This window comes from Argopecten irradians, chromosome 4 (genome assembly GCF_041381155.1).
Source record: "Argopecten irradians isolate NY chromosome 4, Ai_NY, whole genome shotgun sequence".
In the NCBI taxonomy this organism is placed as follows: domain Eukaryota; kingdom Metazoa; phylum Mollusca; class Bivalvia; order Pectinida; family Pectinidae; genus Argopecten; species Argopecten irradians.
The window spans coordinates 24577345-24597175 of NC_091137.1; the positions used below are offsets into that span (position 1 = coordinate 24577345).

At 32.3% G+C, this 19831-nt stretch overlaps 1 protein-coding gene across 2 annotated transcripts; it reads right to left on the reverse strand.

The window, feature by feature from the left end:
• On the reverse strand, nucleotides 1-4818 carry LOC138321079 (ribulose-phosphate 3-epimerase-like). Of its 2 annotated transcripts, none has more exons than XM_069264490.1 (5): nucleotides 4551-4818; nucleotides 4087-4194; nucleotides 3472-3606; nucleotides 3068-3164; nucleotides 1-2887 (listed from the first exon to the last, which is right to left on the reverse strand). In XM_069264490.1, the coding sequence occupies exons 1-5, from the start codon at nucleotides 4794-4796 to the stop codon at nucleotides 2841-2843; spliced, it is 633 nt and encodes a 210-aa protein (XP_069120591.1). In that variant the 5' UTR covers nucleotides 4797-4818; the 3' UTR covers nucleotides 1-2840. The 2 variants fall into 2 exon arrangements, with proteins under 2 accessions (XP_069120591.1, XP_069120590.1); XM_069264489.1 differs by having other exon boundaries at nucleotides 3078-3164; nucleotides 4551-4817.
• Nucleotides 4819-19831: the final 15013 nt, after the last annotated feature.

Genomic DNA, 19831 nt, shown 5'->3' on the forward strand with positions numbered 1-19831 from the left:
AACTGTATAAATTGACATTTTATTGTGAAATTTAACAAATATTTTGCAACATAGACCTACTATTATGTTCTGGACAGTATTCCATATTCATTTGTTTTTGCACCAAAGTAAAATCAAAATATGTCATCATCATCATCATCATTATCAATATCAACAACATCATCACTGAATACATGTTTGGTTGTTTTTTAACAACGACTGGCACCATGGTTAACAGTTATTTGTTCTTACAGTATCTGTAAAATGGAAAATAATTAAGGCCTTTACAACAAGTAAAACAACACAGAAATTAGTTTCTTACTGATTACTAAAACTTCATTCTTTAAGAGTACCTGTAAGATAAAGGAAACTCATCTGCTGTTATTAAAGCTTAATTAACTATAAATGATTTATTTATGTTTGAAATATATTTCTTAATTTAATATTCGGTTTTTTTCATTCATCAAACATTTCCATGAGAACAGATTTTTTTTAACTAACATTTCATAATGAAATACTTTATAATTTTCCTAAGTTTTTGGAGTAAGAAGATATCAATTACAATAGACTGTCCTATTGGTTTTAACAGGTATAGATGTTTCCTCTACGCATGGCAATAAATAAAATTTATGATTTATATAAATAGGAAAATCCTCATACATAAAGCAATGGATTTTATCATTGATAGCATACACATTTTTTCCAAAACTTTCAATAAAATATACTAAATCTGTAACATTAGCAATATCCACATTTGATTCATTCTCGATATTTCAGAGGTTTCGATCACTTACAATCTCTACACCCCTGGACTATATGGTATCCTTATTCGAAGAAGCCAGGAAATACATATTGAAAATCATGGTTTTACTGGTTATATCGTATTAAAAGCCAGGGTCATGTAAGGACGTGCCTGGATTGTTGGTGGAAAGCCAGAGTACATGGAGAAAAAATACCAATCAACGATCAGTAGCTAGCAACTGCTCCACATGGTATTCAAACTTGCAACCCAGAGGTGGAGGGCTCGTGGTAATATGTTGAGACATCTTAACCACTCGGCCACTGCGGCCTCTTTGAAAAAGGCAAAATAAAAATAATTTCTTATGGAAAGACCATGCAGACCTATAAAAATTACACTGCACAAATTCATGGGTGCTTAAAATACACTAAAAGGTGTATCAATTAACATATCTGAAACAATTAAATTATCACCCAAAACAATTTGAAATTTTGTAACGATAGGATTTTTTTTTTTTTTTGTAATCTGTTTACAGCAGCTCACTGACATAAGCTAATAGTAATGCTATTATGATATTATAATACTATAAAACCATTACTACAGGAACAAGTAATAAAAAAAACCCGGAAAAACAAAACAAATACTAAACTCAGAAATCTGTAGAACAAATCAAGGTTCTGATTGGATTTCTAAAGATATGAATTTGTATACATAAATTATAAATGGTATGCGATATACACGTAGGAATTGTTTTATGTAAACAGACCACATAAACAAAGGGATACTAGTTATTTTACAATATACATTGTATATTATATCAGTGAGAATTAATCCAAATCTCTATACACAGAAGAGATACACATACCGGTATATATAAATCTTTCAACAAAATATATAAACATGGCAATTTTTTCTCAAAAAGGGAACAACTAATTCTTAGCTGCAAAAACACATATTAGTACATTATATATATACAGTAAGTACATAAATGAACTCTAAACTTAAATACCCTTTACCCCGATGGTACTCACATTATACAGTAGTTAATCTCCTGGCTATATAGTATATCTGGTTATTAAGTTAATACAACTTCTCGTATCTTTTCACAGCTCTCCTGTTATACATCACAGTTAGCCATTATCACTTCTCTTGTATTATAGAAATTATAAAGGTACCTCTACTCATCCCTTAAACAGCTGTTACGGAGCGAAACAAGGGGAAGTAACTCCAAGAGGTCAGATGCGTTATGATTGTAATGCAAAGTATTTGTAAGCTTCATGAAAGTAGGCTTTTATATCACAAATATTAAAAATAAATATAAAAGTCATTGAGATTCACATTAAAAACATTCCATGAGTCAATTAATGTTACACTATAAAAATTTGAATGTATTCTTAGTTGTTGGCATAATTCACATAAATAGCAATTGTTCAATTGTTTTTTTAATTTGACCATTATGATGAACATTTACCTACATGTAGGCATACAATTTTATACAAAACAACTGGCCATTTTTAATTTAATTAAAACAGGATTCCTTTACACGATGATATTATAACAGAAGAAAACATTGCCATATTTAGATTTAAACCCAAGAAATGCCAGCTCCTATCTGACATATACTAACATTTGAGCTATTACATCTGGTCTGTGACGATTGATCCAATCAAAACTCCTTCTTATTTTTACAATCCAAGTATCCAAGTTCTACTGAGCACCTGCCAATTGTACTATCAATCATTGAAATAGATCTAGAGTTTTGTTAAGTTCACCACTATTTTAACATGGGGAGTGGGGAGAGGAATTTAGCTGCCAGCCAGAGGTTCATACAAACTGATAATACAATTAATTCAAACTCAAGAGCAGACTTTTTGAGCTACATTGTACTAAATATCTTGTGCTAATGATCAATAAATCAAAGCTCTGCTACCACATATATAACTTCGACTTTTGATCAAAATAGCTAATAGCAAAGTATTTAACAGAAAATCATTTTTAGCACTTTTATCACATTTTCATATATCTGTAAAACACATATACAATGAATTATCTTTCCAGCATAGATTTCTGTATAGAGTCATCAACAATGTTCCTCATATGTCGCATTGTCTCCCTTGGATTGTCACTCTTCACTACAGCACTCCCAGACACTATCATATTTGCACCCGCCTATGTAAAAAAAAGAAACAGACATTATTGTAGTACCACTACATTTATATTGAAGTCACAATCAGAGTTATTTGCCTTTGCACAAAAAAAATCCCCTGTTTTTGTTTGTAACATGTATACACATCCAAAATATGATTTTGACAAACAGATCGAGAAATATATTCCTGGATCAGACCTCACCATATATTACCTCCGCACAGTGCTGAATGGTTGCAGGGCTGACTCCTCCATCAACCTCGATATCTACACTTTTGAAATTCTCTCTTAAAAATTGAACCTTGAAAAAAAAATCATTACAGTATACATGTCATATATATCATACACAAACACAACATTATAATAAAAGCCTATACCTGGTACAGATTGAGAATATCTACATATATTTATTATATAAAAGTCATCATTTTTTTAAACTTTCAAAATACTGCATCAAAGGCAGTTCATAGTTCCATGTAATGATGTATGAAACTGCCGTAAAAACCTGGTCAATAAGAGAATTATAATGAGTTTAAGTAAATAATCTATAGAGAAATTATTTATGCTTATTTCACTTATTTCTGAAAACTTTTTTTTTTTTTGTTTACCTTTGGCATCATATCTTGCATGAACTTTTGTCCACCAAATCCTGGCTCTACGGTCATGATAAGGACCATATCCACTAAGTCGACTAGGGGAACTAGTACATCCACGGGAGTGTTAGGTTTGATGCCAATCCCAGCCTAAAACAAAGGTAGATTCCTCACTAAAACAATCACTTGCAAGGTACTAACCGCTGGGTGATGGTTTTTCACCGAGTTATCCGGCTTTCCCTCCACTTCCTAAACATGGCATGTCCTTATATTAAGTGAACAGTATAATTACATTTTTATTCGAGGCGATCTGCCTCTTTGTCAAGTTCTTCTTGTGTCTTGACAAAGGGGCAGATCGCCTCGAAATTCGACAATCTTTTGTCCCCACTTTTAAAATAACTTCTTTTTCCTACTATATATACACATAAAAATAATAAGTAATTCGTATCCTACAGACATATGTTTATAAGGATCCAGTGCTATATGGAAAATAACTGTTGGTATTACTTCTTTTACCCATACATTTTTATGCGTAGATATATATATAGCGGTCAATATAACTCAAAACATTTAGTGAAGAATTGAAACAATGGTTTAACATGTATACAGACTGTTGATACAACTTATTACCTTCATCCCTGTTTCCCTGATTTTTCTGATACATCCTGCTGGATCCTCTGTCGCCTCGTAATGGAATGTGTATTGGTCGGCACCAGCATCATGCATTCCTTCAATCCACTAAAACACGATGGAAGGGAGATAACTCGGAACATATATTTGCTTAAAGGATGATTTACAATGTAGGCTAGTAATTTACAATAAATGTAAAGGACCATGTTTGCTAACAGATTCTATCTCATGCTTTTCATCTCTAATGCTGTTTTGTATTGCGTAATATCGTGGAATCCATTGATAGATTTGTGAATTGAAGCAAATATTTGATGAAACGTGCTGCGAAACATGTACATATTTTGTACACAAGACACTGGGATCAAACTAGGTCAAACGCATGCTCATAAAGTATTGATAAGAGTTTTCAGTATTCGAATAAACTTATTCCATTATTTATTTGTTTAAATAAAAACAAAGCTCACTTGCTCAGGCTTCTGAACCATCATGTGCATATCGAAGAAAACTCCAGGAAGTTTTGGTCGGAGACATTTTACAACAGGATGACCAAATGTTAAGTTAGGGACGAATTGTCCGTCCATCACATCTAAGTGCAAATAATCTGCACCGCTGTCCATCATTCTCTGACATTCTGATGCTAGATCAGAGAGGTCTGCATTCAAAATAGATGGACCAATTTTACAAGAAGGTGTTTTCGTGGGCGCCGCCATTTTGTAAGTAAACAAGAAGCCAAATTTATTTTACAACCATTGTTTCGTATTTATTTTCCCGCTAAACGTTAAAGATATCTCATTCAATGCATTTGATGTCAAATAAAGTATAGTTTTTTATTTAGTCCAATGGAACGCTTAAAGTGTCAAGGATCTGCTCTGGTGAAACGTCAATTTTCATCTGATGACTTAATTTTTTTCTAATTTAGATAAAGTTGAAAAAAGTGATTTGCTTCTTTTTGCACTATTATGAATTAAAGGTACTTTTTGCAAATTGGTTGTTTAATATGTATGAATATTTGCAAAATAAAAACAAAGCTCAAAAACAATGTTTTCTTTAAGAAAATAATAATATAACACAGTCAACCCATTATACTGAATGGACTAACCCCCCCCCCCCCCTAAATTTTGAAAACGAAAATTCCTAGTTTTTGGGTTTTTTTTTAATGACTTTACACATCCAAAGCTTCGCAGAAAAACGTTCTGATGATAAACTTTTTTCTAAAAGTTTGCAGTTCAAAAGAAAACAAGTTGCTGTTTCTGAAATAATCATAAAACTATGGATTTTTTGTCCCGAAACAAAATTTATTTTTCAGCATTTCCGGTAGAAAATTTAAAATTACATTAACTTCACTAAAATGTGAAAATTATAGCCCAATATGTTATAATTTCACACTGAAATGTTTAATATATATGTTCATCACAGTGAACCTTTAAAAGATTTACATAAAAAACGTGATATAGGTAAAACTGTTGTTGTCGTAAAGGTGATTCAAGTGAAAATATTGAAGTAAATTAGGACGAAATTTTATCTCTCCACAATATGTAAGAAATGCACTTTTTTTCAAAATGGCCGACATAGTGCATAAAAAAAATAGAAGTCTAATGGTTTGACATATTTTTTATATGGTAACTTGCTACAAATAGAGACAATTATCTTTTGAAAATCACAAAACTTTTTTTATTAATGTTGAAACGAGAAAGAGAGAGAAAAAATATCCTTCAAAATGCCTTTTGTACCATTCTCCTTTTCAATAACCAGGTCACAATAAGCAAGATTTTTAAAATGAAGGGATCCCGATTTAATGGGAAATCAATCACAGAAAGTACAAATGTAGCTAGGACATGTTACAAGTGCACGTGAAATATGTTCTGTTATACATTATTAAGTAATATATTGTTATATACATGTATCACGTGACAGTAAATTGAAATAAACATACGGTATTTTTGTAAACATTTTACATTTTGTGAATAGGATATTGGTAAAAGTAATTTTGTTCTGAAAAAAGCCAGTTAACGGAACTACATCATATCAACGAATATCTAAACTTCAGTAATTAAGTGTTTACACCAGAAAGATTTTAAGGCCTATATTCATTCTTTTGATAGTCAAAATTTTCAATACAATTTTCAAGTGTTGGGAAAGTGAATAGAAGAAAACTAATATGATTATTTAACTGCTGTATGCTTTAAATATATTAGGTCTACCATAAATACTTGGCCCCGAGATTTCCATGTAGGGTTGTAACATTAACAAAGGAAAGTCGTCAAAGATAAATAATACTTTTTTCATGCTATGGATAGTTTATAGAATATCAGTAGTACATATACAGAAATAGCAAACAGTATACTCTAAGTATGATAATATACAGTGTGGTTATTATAGCAATTAATGCGTATGTTAGTTGACACCTTCGCCTACCAATTACATCTTGCCTTGACATGTGAAGATGGTTAGTTGAATAAAACGCAATAACTGTTGTAACATAACATTTTACGGGAACATAGATAGAGTTGTAGAGCAATTTTTTTATCAAATTATGCAAACAAAAAGATTGTATAGGCAAAATATATTTATACAACAAAAATAAAAACAAATTTAGAATTAAAATAGAATTTGAGAAAATAGCCCATTATATTATGTGGGGAAAAGTAAGAAAAGTAGTAATGCATTATTAACACTAATAAAAGTAGACGAGGGAGAAAAGGGGATGTGCTGTTTCGAAAATAAAATAATGTTATCAATGCTATAGTTGAATATTAAGTAACGGTTTACAATAACTATATATAAGCGGGACATGTGTATCATAAAAATGTAGTTCATTTATTCTGAAACATTTTCTTCATGACAGAAAGGATACTGGTCAGCGTCCAATACTCGCCAAGTACAACTTCTCGCCATCGTATGTGTTTTTTGTGATTAGACATGACCTCATCATATCATCATCGATCTCTTGGAATTCCTACCACTTCGATTTCCACAAACAATGTCTGAAAAAGATCGTGTGTGATCGTAAAAATACACATGCGACATCAAATTAAAAAAACTGCAAAATATTACATCTTCTATACAACTTAAAGATGCTCCACCGCCAACAAATGGTATTTTTCCCTATCAAAAACAGGAGTAGCCGGATTACTATTTTTCCTCAAGTACAAAAGTAATTTACTTTACACCATTACCACCATTTAAACATTTGAACATTTTATTTTAATTCCAGATAAAAATATCAAAAATGATTAATTGCGCCACAAAAAAAAAATTCTGTCACTATGCCCTGTGTGAAATGAAGTACTGATTGCGCAGGCACACAAAGGAAAATAAAATATTTCATATGCATTTTGTGTTAATTAGACACATATTAACACTATTATACATAAGTTATAGTTCAAATGATGGATATCGTTTATGCTCTGTCGGCGGTGGAGCAACAGGTCAAAGTCGACAGCATCATATCAGTATTTGATATATTTAACATAACTCATCACATTTTCAATTATAACTTGTGAACATGATGAAGTAAGTGTAGTTTTCTTTACAATTGAACCTCACTGACTTTTACATTAATACAACAAGTAATGCGCGTGTGACGTCTCGATTTAGTGATTTGTTATTGTCATCAGATCTATTATGGATTACCAACAAACCAAGGACGTATATACTTATAAATCCTTGCAACAAACACATCACGTAACAGTGACTAGCTATAAAGGGTATACGAGGTGATAACAATACTACACATTCAAGGGATGAGAAATTTTACGTATTTATTGAATCAATCAATGAAGAAATTAATATATTTAATTTTTTTCGAACTGAAATAACATTTTGTACACATGCAACAAAACTGATAGATGCATTTTGATCATTCGATCACTCATCGTTAGTGAAAATTAAGTTAGATAATTATGGACTAAGAATTAATTGTATTTACGACAAGACTTTGTTTATTTGGTATCCTGAATTATTTGATTATATCACAAATATGTAAAATTACCATCTTAACTTAATGCTCTCCACGATGGCATACGGGGAAATAAATAAAAATTAAAAAGTAAAAAAGATAACAAGTATACAACCAACAATAACATACCTTAACACCTTATCTATCTTCTATTTTATTCTTGGAAATAACGATGATAAATTTTATGTTTTGCACACGAACGTTGTACCAAAAACAAAACTCGCCTTACAGTAAGCTGCCACAGCACATTGATATTAGGTTAAGCGATTGATGATGATATCAATTTACCATATAATTATTTATTTTATGAAATAAAAATAATACAATTGGTATTGCTATCTCCTAGACCTTTGTATTTTCATTATGAGTGTCATGGCATTTTCTGTTTTGCTTTCTCGCGCCGGTAGGTTTAAGGTCAAAAGGTTAGAAAACTGTTAAGGAGTTCGGCGATAAAAGACTTGTGCATCAGATATAGAGAAAGTACATATTGCCATCTTAAGATATGTAACATTAATTAAAACAAAATCTTTGTTTGATAAATTGCATAGAAATCATTCATTTTTGTTAAACAATTTACGAAACCTATGTAATTTAATGCCTGATTTTTTTTAAATTAGTTTTTCGGAGAAGTTTGCGTTTATTAGCTAGTGTTTTTTTCGCTTGCTGTCTGGTTGGTTTCAGAATATCAAAAATATAGAAAAAAAAAAAAAACAATAACACAAAAACAGAACTATTCTCTTAATTCCTACTGGAATAGATCAGAGTAAGTTGAACTAGTTTAAATTTGGCTGGGTAGTTTCTTTAAATGACTTGTAAAATCTACTGCCATAGAAAGGAGTAAAAACACAGTGAGTTAATTAATTAATAAAACAACGGTAGTTTTAGATGTCTTGGCCATCTTACTAAATGATCAGTAACTTATATAAACAAAACCAAATAATACATTTTTCTCAAGATAAACTGCTTATTGCTTTGTGATGAGGGCCGCAACAAGAATTATTCTTCATAAAATTTTGATAGCCAATATTGCCTTTCCCCATTAACCCCATGGATATATAAAATCTTAGCATGTTAGAAAATTAACTACATTTGTATAGCCAATTATATATTTTTAAAAAATTGTAACATTAAGTCATCCGAGATTTGTTAAGTCTAAACTTAAAAATGTCTTAGGCTTCATCGATGTAATACTGTCTTATAAATATAGAGGTCAGCAGACACAGGGTTGAAAACTCTAGAGAAGCACATATTTAAATGTGACTGTATCTTTATATATAATTGAGCTGTCTTTTCAAAAGGTCTTGGCGTCTTGACATGACAACTTGATGTGATATTCTATTAGCAGCTTTCTAGCGGAAATGAGGAAAAAGTCTGTGCTTGTTTCCAACTCTCTATATTTTCTTCTGATATATCTACCATTCAATTTGACGGCAATCTGTGCACTTTGATCTAAATCAAACCGATCAAAAACGATGATCGCATACTGAGAGAGATCCCAACTCTATTGTAACTCTTCAGCATGGGAGGTTTGAATGATGACCTCGCGTGCTCACGCGCAAACAGGCGCGTTCGTCTGATGGTGAATCAAATTTCAGCAAAATATCTCCCAAATGTACACATCAAAGGTAGAATTGAAACTTTACGGTAAAAACCGGGATGTTCCGAGTCTGCTTTTTCAATCAGGTAGCGTCGACTTCAGACGAAAAATTATTTTGGATGGTAGCGAAGCGACAATAATGCGCGGCTTCAATTCCATCCAAGCAGAGAGAGTCTGGTCGTTAGTGGGATTTACAAACATATTTTAAGCAACTAATTGCTGAAAAAATACCCAGTAAACGCCAGAAAATGTAAGACTCCGTATGCTTTGTGTTCTGTGGGGGAAAGTGTGTATTATTTCCTAGATACAGCGGGTTCGCATTGTCCCAGTTTCGTGGGAAATAACCGTTTGAGCTAGATATCAGTAATACGTACCCACATACAGTGTATACTAATAAAGGCATGCTTATATTTCGAAAATATAGGATCTTACATGAATGTTCATTTCATATGAGATTTTATGAAACAAGTCTAAGAAGTTGTTTTTTATTTTTGCGAGCCTTGGTACAACTTCAGGATACTTTTTATCACATGACTACAAATGCTTTCACAACAAAGAATTTCACGTCAAAATGTATTCCGAAAATCCAGCAAAGGCCGCTATTTTGTCCCGCCGTCCTCGTAATCCTTACGTCACATAATTTTTCCTGACGTCATTTTATTGTGTCTGTCTGACGTCACAATGGATTTCCAGCCAATGAAAATCGCTCCAAGTCATATTACACTAGTGACATGTGCAAAAATATTATTTGGGCGAAAATTTACGATTGGAAATATTGCACAAAATCATTAAAGCTCCTAGAGTAAACTTTTATAAATAATCCAATACATATATGTATATTCAAGCACACTACATACTACATTTTCAACAGAACAATATACATATTTCTATGTCTTATTGTAATATATTTCAATTATAGATGCTTATTTATCCAACATGATTTATTCACCATTGCCAGCTCAGTTAAAATAATATCACATAAAACTGTAATATTACCAGATATACAATTAATACAATTTTCAACAAATCGATATTTTTCTAGATATTATTGTCAGTTGTCAGTGTTATATGTAAACATATAGCATGTAGATGATGAAATAAAATGAAAACATCTCGATTGCAAACTTTTATTTACAAACACGATATCTATGAAATTGACAGACGCTTGTTCCGATTTCCCTGTCAGCTGCGCGCGCAGCAGTTGTCGAATCAATTTCACGGCAACGTGAATCATGACATCATTATCAGAGGGCGCAGTTCAGTTGTGCAATGGAGGAACGCGAACTATTTCTCACAAGTGGGCTAAAAGGTGCACGAGGCACGGGTCTAACCCACAAAGAAATGGCCAGAATTCTCATGGGGGTTGTTCAGACGTTTCCGAGAGAACCTAATGTCGAAATGCAAATCAATCAGTACAGGGTTAATTAAATACAACAAGAGGTATTTATACACAAAACAACCTCATGTGTCTACACACGGACGGTAATTCACAAGGACATTCCATAGAAATTGTATCAGTCCTAACAACAAAGAACAGGGTATTAATCAATCAATTAATTAATAATCTTGATTAGTTAATGTTATATGACGTCACAACGTGTGACGAATATATTTATTTAGTAAGATCGTCTTCTTATCTAACAACATTAAACCCATAACCATACTTCTATATGATCATCTAATATTGCCAGCAGTAAGGAATGGTAAACTATCTGCATGGTGATCGATGCGCCTTTAAGTTTTTTATATATTCAAATTCACTTTATTGTGTTTTTCGTACTCACCAAATGCATCCCATCAGACTGCCAATTAAATAACTTAACATACATTTGTACAAATAAACATGCTTGATAATGAAGGTGTCTAGATGATATGCACGAGTATGACGAGGGTTGGGTGAATTAAAGTTTGGTAAAAAACTTGAGTCGGGAAACTTTACTATTTTAAACTTTTGTCGTAAGGATTTACAAAAAAAATTTAATGCTTTAAGATTTCATCGGGTATGAAAAATGCCATTGATGGAACTCTGAAATGAATTTTTACAAAACGTTTTAATATACATATTTATATAATTTCACGAAGGAATTTAAAAAATGGAGTTAATATTTTTTGTTATTTTGTGAGCCTATCATTAAAATATGAAATCACAACCGAATAGGCGATTTTATTGATATACCGAGGAATCGAGGACAATTGTTTGACAAATTAACACACCATGCCAAAGCTCATATACAACATGCATGCATTTCGCATTGGAATATCGAAAGTTTAACGAGAAATAAGACACTAGATTGATCAGGAAAATTATCAACTTCAAATTCCCCAAACACCAAGTGAAGGCATGGTCTGTCACATAATTTGTCATACAGAATTGAGAGACCCGAGATTCTCTTCTAGTTGAAAATAGAAGAAAAATAAGTGCTCTTTGTTTTAGCTTTTGCTTTTGTACATGATTAACTGTACATGTAAAACAATGTATTGGTTATTTGAGAAGTTTCCCTGTTAGTTGCAGAATTAGTAGAACCATTATTATTTTCTTATTCAGTAGATATACTTATTATTTGATATCTGCTACGCCTATCCGTATATTTTGAAGATCAAATGCACCATTTTACACGTTTTTGAAATATCTATAAGATGATGCTCCAGATAACGTTTTGCCATTATACATAGCAATGTACCTTTAAATTGTTTTGCATCTCAAAAAGGATTGTTATTTTCTCTAAATCCAGCATAAATATAAGGGGATGTCTTTGTGCTTAACGTTGACACATATCAATTTCGCACATCAGTTTGTTTAAAAAATAATCTGTAAACTGTACTTAATTCGCGTTTAATTATTTAACGCTGTCTTTCTAAACAGAATCATGTTTACATAAATATTAAAGTTGTACACAAGCATATTCCGTCAAATATGTTTGTAACTTCTGTGACGGAAACACAAATATTAACCCATAGCAATGCAAATTGAGTATATTTATATAATACACAGAAAATATTATTGAATATAATGAGTAAAAATGAAAGGAAAATGCAAAATTAAGAATGAAACATAAAATAGGAGAATAAGATAACGATAGAGAAAGACTATACAAAATTTATATTCTAGTCATAGAATTAAATCCTATATATGCAATGCTAAATACGTGAATGTTTTAATATTGTTTTTAGATTATAATTATAATAGTAATACTCAAAATTGATAAAATTGATTTCTCCCTTCTCACTACCCTCTTTACGGTTACACTATGGAATTCAATCTGTAATCTCAATACTTATGAGCATATCAATCCTCTCACAGACTATCTACAATCTAGTCCTCTGTGCTTTCACTTTTTCTCTTTCTCTACTGCTCTGTCTAAATGGTATTACAAAGACTTTGTCTCTACCTCTCATTGATATTTACATAAATCCGTTTTGTAGAAAAACGAATTTAAAAAGAATACATCCGAAAATGTGCCATGTCGCAGTCAAAACTAAGCTGATATTTATTATTGCTTGTAGAAATAGGGGGGGGGGAGTTTAATGATAATGACAATAGGATTCCGTTACGTAAATAAGCAAATGCTGTGTTATCATGAAGACTATTTAATTTTCTTATCTATGTTTTTCTTAATGGTTATGAAAAAAATTCCATTAAATAAATAAAGAATGTCTTGAATGCATAATTTTATAATTGTCAATAAGCTTAAATTCCTTATAAATTATTGGCGCATTAATACAAAAAGAAAACGGTGACTGTTTACAAAAACATAGGGTTTTAAAGTAATACGATATGATGATGATGTTTAGATGTACTTCTCAGAAATGACAAAATGAAGTAACGTCATTTGTTCGGAAACGATACTTGACACTTATTGACAGCAAACATTCATAAACCTGACTAATTTGTCAGCATCTCAGACGAAATCTTCCTCATAGTAATAAACTTGATCCCCGCTACATCTAGGGTGCTATAAATCCCCACCACCAAACCTATCTATTGTGGTTAGTGTTGATCGATGAGTCGATAAGATGCCGGTCGACAATTTAAAAGTCGATAGCCATCATATCGCTACACGATCAACCCGGCCCGGGCTTCACACCAGTCTTTGAAGACTTTCCCCTAGCCTAGCTGTAACTGTACCTCTGTAAATGAGTGCCCGAGTTAGGTCTGGTCAGGTCGTTTGTGAGAAATAAACATGTGTGCACGGATTGATTGCTTTTCCGGATACCTCTCCCCCAAAGTCCTACAAACGCATTTCTCACAACATCTTGGTAACTTTTGTCATATTTCGTCTCAGTACATGTAACTAAGCAACGTCTCTCTGTCCAAACTACATGATGATATTGTCCTGAGTAATTTCATTGCTTCATGTCTTTATTATGTTTTGTTATGCTGAGTATTTTAATATTGTTATTCAGTAATATGAAGGGGGCTTGAGAATATTTTTAAGACATTATTAACTACATTATTTGATGTTGCTTAATGCGTTAATGCATACAGGAGAACGACTTTGGTTTGATAATAAACTGATAATCTGATGTTTTAACTTACTGCTCTTATTTTGCATTATTTTTCTGTACTCCTTGCCTTTTTTTGCAAAAAGTTTGTCTTAGGTAGTGGCCCTTAACATTGATTTCATAATTTTTACAAAAATTGTCTGAGAACATTATTTTTGAAATCTCATAAACTCTAAATTAAATCAGTCTGTCTCAGTAAATCTGAAAGTACATCAACTTCTCATTTTAAAATATACCTTTAAACACTTAGCACCTATTAAGATATACGTAATTCAAAATACGTTTTTGAATGAGGTTAAGCGGGAATCATATAACTGAATACCTTACAATTTGAATCTTATATATGAATTTTGAATTATCTCATGTAAATATATATCTATGTACAAGGTATTATCATTTTTACCACTATAATACATAAAAATAAATATTAATTAAAGTTCTGGGACTGATTAAAGTTTCATTACATGATTAATACCTAAAACTTGCAGTATACACATAATATTTAATAAAAGAGCATTTCATATTGATTTTTTTTTTGTGTATTTTGTATCTGCGGTAACAAATAAAATAAAATTCTATATCACAAAGGGAAGACTCAACTTATCACTATCTATCAGATCATACAGGCGGAAGTTCCATCGTATTACAAAATCCTCACTGGAATGTGTTTCTAAAGGAATCATATTCTAATCTCCCTGATTTTATTTTGTTTTTCGAAAAGTCCATTTTTCACAATGCTCTGAGACTATCCGCTGTATCAAGGGCTGTTATCAATGTTATTTATAAAGGGTGCAACATTATAGTGTACACACGACGCTTAACCTTGTGTATCACTGCACTCTGCATGTAGATAATACCTTTACTGTAATCCGCTACTCCACAGACACCCTCGGCACGTGTTGGACCAGATAATGGAGGAACAAGATATCATTGTGGGCCATATTACACCGCCACCTCCAGTGGCCTTCATCAGCATGCAGAAATATTACGTACATTTTTCACGGTTCAATGAAAAGAATTTGCACCTGTTTACGCTGGGGTTCGAGGTGAATATTACATAATTCTACGTTGATAATGGTCATCATATCCTGTGCAATGATCTACAGCGTTGTAAGATGTAGTCTAATGCCTCCCGATTCCGCATTTCGCCGAAAAATGCAGCTACGTTTGCATGAAGATCTTACCGTTGTCTTTTCTATTATCGTAAATAGCCGATACTAATATTCCATTGAGGTATCGAGTTGAGACGTTAACTACGTCCGACCGTTGCTTATCTGCACGATTCTATTGTGTTATCTTGGTCGCGTGAATGCTGTCCATTGTTTGGAGATAATAACTAGATTTATTACCTAGCGCGGTATGTGTTACCGCTCTCGAGTTGATCGGTACGCGTGGCCAGCTCTCCAACACCAATATTTCATGACAGGATGGTCATGGGGCTCATCCCAATAGATACGCTCATTTGTATCTTTTATCGTGAAAAATGAGGCTGGAAGATACCAATATTCTGGTCATGGAAAGAAAAAGCAAAGATTAGGCGTAAGAACTTTCTTAAAGATTCTATGCAAAATAGAACAAAATAATTTGAGTTCTCACCTCGATAGAATAGAACATGCACATTCCCAGTATAAATGACATCATTACCTCCGCATCGGACTAGCCAACAGTCTCTAAAATGTTATAATAATCTTCACAAATTTTGTCCTCAGTTTCAAACTAGGGGAAGATATAGCATATTCTTGTTTCTTGGTGAAAATCAATGTTTCCATTTCATATTCTATCTATTACATTTTTTTATTCTCGATTCTAAGAATAAACTAGGCCAAGTGATACCAGTATATTCATTTCATCAGCCACGATTCTCTCGCTTACTAATTTAAGTTCCACACATGGCGCACATATCAAGGAAAATGACATAATATTAATTACTGCAACATATTAATGCCCCAACAATTTAAAATGAAATAAACAGAGAAGATTCACGTAATATTATTTATCTTGTTTGATATTTCAAAAACAAAGTGTTCCAGGAAAAAATATGGCTTCACTATAAATGTTGTGTTCTGATCGGTCAATATTGAGTTAAAATATCAATGATAGAAATATATGTTCGGGTGAAAAATAGCACTTATATTTTCTCACAAAACCATCACTTCTACTACATACTATTAACATTAGTAAATATAATGGCATGGCTTTTTGGTGACAGAAATATGAACGAAACCCTGTGGAATTGCAATGAAAATGGACATTTTGTTTGCATATTGCGCCGAAATTTACAAAATACAACAATCTACGAGTCAATAGTAATATCTCAAGTAAGGACGGATGGATGAACAGTTTATATCAACAAAGTTATGTTCAAGTACACCTAAGTGATATATAGGCATACAGAAATCACTTATTTAAACCTTAAAGAGAAAAAGTAAACTTCTTCATGTGTTTTTAAAGTTGTTGGCTAGTCTACTAGTGTTATGCATTAAACGATATTTGGTTTTGGACGGACTGAGTGTATTTTTTGAATTACTTATCGAACACACAGTTATGATACTATTATTATTTAGCCTGTCGTTAGTGGGATCATTATGGGATATATAATGGTAAACCCAAGTATGGTTTTATCACCGGAATCAGCCAACTTACACATTCAACTTTAGTAAAAAAAACGCTTACAACGTTACATGGTTACATCGTACTATTTTTTCAGTACGACTCGCCAATGTTCCTTTGATTTAATTTTAATACGTATAAAACAAAGTGTGCTTATAACGAAGTATGCTTATAAAGAACTGGTTTCCTTGGTCCCGACAGGTTCGTTATAACAGTGTTTAACTGTACTTAGCACTTAGTTTTAACCTCTCACACATACACTCAAGTCGATCCCATTGTGATATTCCATGTAGTACACGGTGTTTAAATGTTTAAGGACTTGTGGGCAAATGTGAACATTACCAGCTTGAGAACAAACAAATTAAGTATATTGTGTTCAACATAATTATAATTCATTGATGATTCACCGATGTTTTGTCGGGAGAACACATGGTTTGGTCAAGATAATTTTATTTCAAGAACGTATCATTAATTTTATTTCAAGAACGTATCATTATGAAACTGAGACTTATTTGTTTTGTAGTTAGTAGTATCTTACTAAGTTGTATTATTTCAGTAAACAGTTATCCCCTTATGGGACACCTAACGGTATCTCCAAGTTTAGTTTGATCTCTGGCATCAACTTACAGTTTCAACTACGTACCACTTTCAGTAGGAAACGCTGATTTGATATATAGCGTCACTTACCACAAATTATGTTCTCATTTATTTCCTATTTTGACAGCAACAACCTTCATTTTCCTTCTCGGATCTCAGAGACTTGAATTATGTATTGAAGTTGAGCTCCTGTGTATACTAAGCGGCCATTTTCCACACCCTCTTCACTAATGAGTATTTTCTTTAACCATAACTGCTGCTTTATTGCTATATTTATGAGATCGCCTCTGAAAGACCTACGACTATACGTTATCCTCCGGAACACATTTTGTTCCATTAAAATGAAAGATCTACGACTCTCAGCTTGTATATTATTTTCTCTACTTCAAACGGAATCGACAAAGGATAACGCGTACTAGGGCAGTGAGAGCTACTGGGACTGGGTTACTACACAAACAAACAGAGTGGTCGTATACTCTCTGTAGTACCGTCAACCAAACACCTCTATAATTCTGTGTGTACAGAATGATAGATGATATCAGTAATGACACACCTTTAGTACTAGAAGTTGTAAACACTCTCCATGAAAAGAATATTTTGTGCCATTGTGGTATTTTGACATTAAGAAACAATTTAATTGTGATAATCGCAATTTCAGTACTTTCATTAAAACCAATCCATATATACCCGTGGTATTGTACACCAACTTAAATATCGCGGTGACGTAATTTCGCGATTTTAAAACTAGGGACTTTTAAATGGCAATTACTTTAATCCCAAGTTAAGTCGCCTCGAAAATGTTTTCAAGAAAAAATCGCCGATCATAAAATATCAAACCGTCATGAATGTAAGTTGGTAGACAATACCTGGAATGGTTATTATAAACATTCTGCATATTGTGCTGGTATCCGTTAAATAATTAAGTTTTTATCCCCACAGTGGATTATAAAAATGCATCCTGTTTTTCCTGTTGAGTAGTTGTTGTTAGTTGAGGTGTATACATATAATCATGTTATTCAAAGTGTATGAAGAAGTGGTTTATGGTTTTTTTTCTATCTAATTATATATATATATATATAAATAACCGAATATCAACATTTGATTTAGACTTGAACACCCGGCCCTGTGAAGAAGATATTGATAATAGCATATTCATTAATAATCATGACGAGTCTAGTTAGTTGTTCCTAATTACTTCTGTAATGTACTGCGCTATTTTGAACAGGGACGACTGAAGCGCATGTTGTAAGTATAATGATATGTCCTTCTCGGTATAATCAGCAATTTCAGTGAGGTTACACTACATTATAGAAATAAGTACATAGATACATCAAGCTCCTACAACACACCCAAACACCACATTCATCCATACCGATAGAGTAAACATTAACCTTAACTTATCGAAAGTAAACAAAACCCATTTTAAGTGTTGGAATCATCATCTAGTCAGCAAAGCTTTTGATAATTTAATTCAATTCAATTCAACTTAATCCTTTCTTACATCCATACAAAAGGGACCGATAACAAAACATACATAACTTACAGTATATTAAAACAACAACTTAAACACTTATCAACACAGCTTTAACTCAGTTCAAATGACTTTTTAACAAAGAGGCCTAAATCCTGTAGAAGTTTTAGATCATTAGAAGACAAGAGTCGTATCAAATTGTCAAGTTATGCAAGATGATGGTTAATTACATCTTTCTGTATATAAAGTAAATTTTTCTCACTAAAGATATATCGTAACAGATATTATGTAGCTTATAACTTTTATCGAATGAGTTTACAAAATGAAAATAACCAAATGACCTCGATTTCAATCAATATTTTTACATTTGTCTCTGCAAGAGGTTTTCAATGACATATACTATCAACTGAAATGTGATACCCACTAAACACCATTAACAGAGACGAAAATGGAATAACCAGAAACAAACAATGCTTGTTCAGTTTAAAAATAACATTGGATTTCGTATTACGACATCATCCAAAATTTTTTTATTGACTTCCACATCGTAATGATTCTCTACCAACTTTGATATAACTGTCACATGGAGCTTATGATTTTTTATCTCAAATATACGTTAGTAAGCTTGCGATGTCTTACAAAATAATGTATAGAATTTATCATATATTAAAGATATAATTCATAATGCATTACGTAATTAATTAACGAAAACACGTAAAGAACATTGAGACACAGGCCTAATAGAAATTCCGTGTCTGTAATGCACAGTTTGGTGTTGTTCAGCTGTAACTAACATTTTATGATATACAACCCTAATCCAGAACCATATCTACTGTAACATTAGTTAAAAAACCTACATGTACAAAAGACACAATGGGTTCAACATATTTCTGGCTGAGACAATGGTGATGAGAGCCAAAACGAACATAAGACGCTTAAGCTGATTGGTCGAGACGGAATGGTATCCTTTCTGAAAGTGACTGCAGCATTTTTCTTATCTATAGCGTGT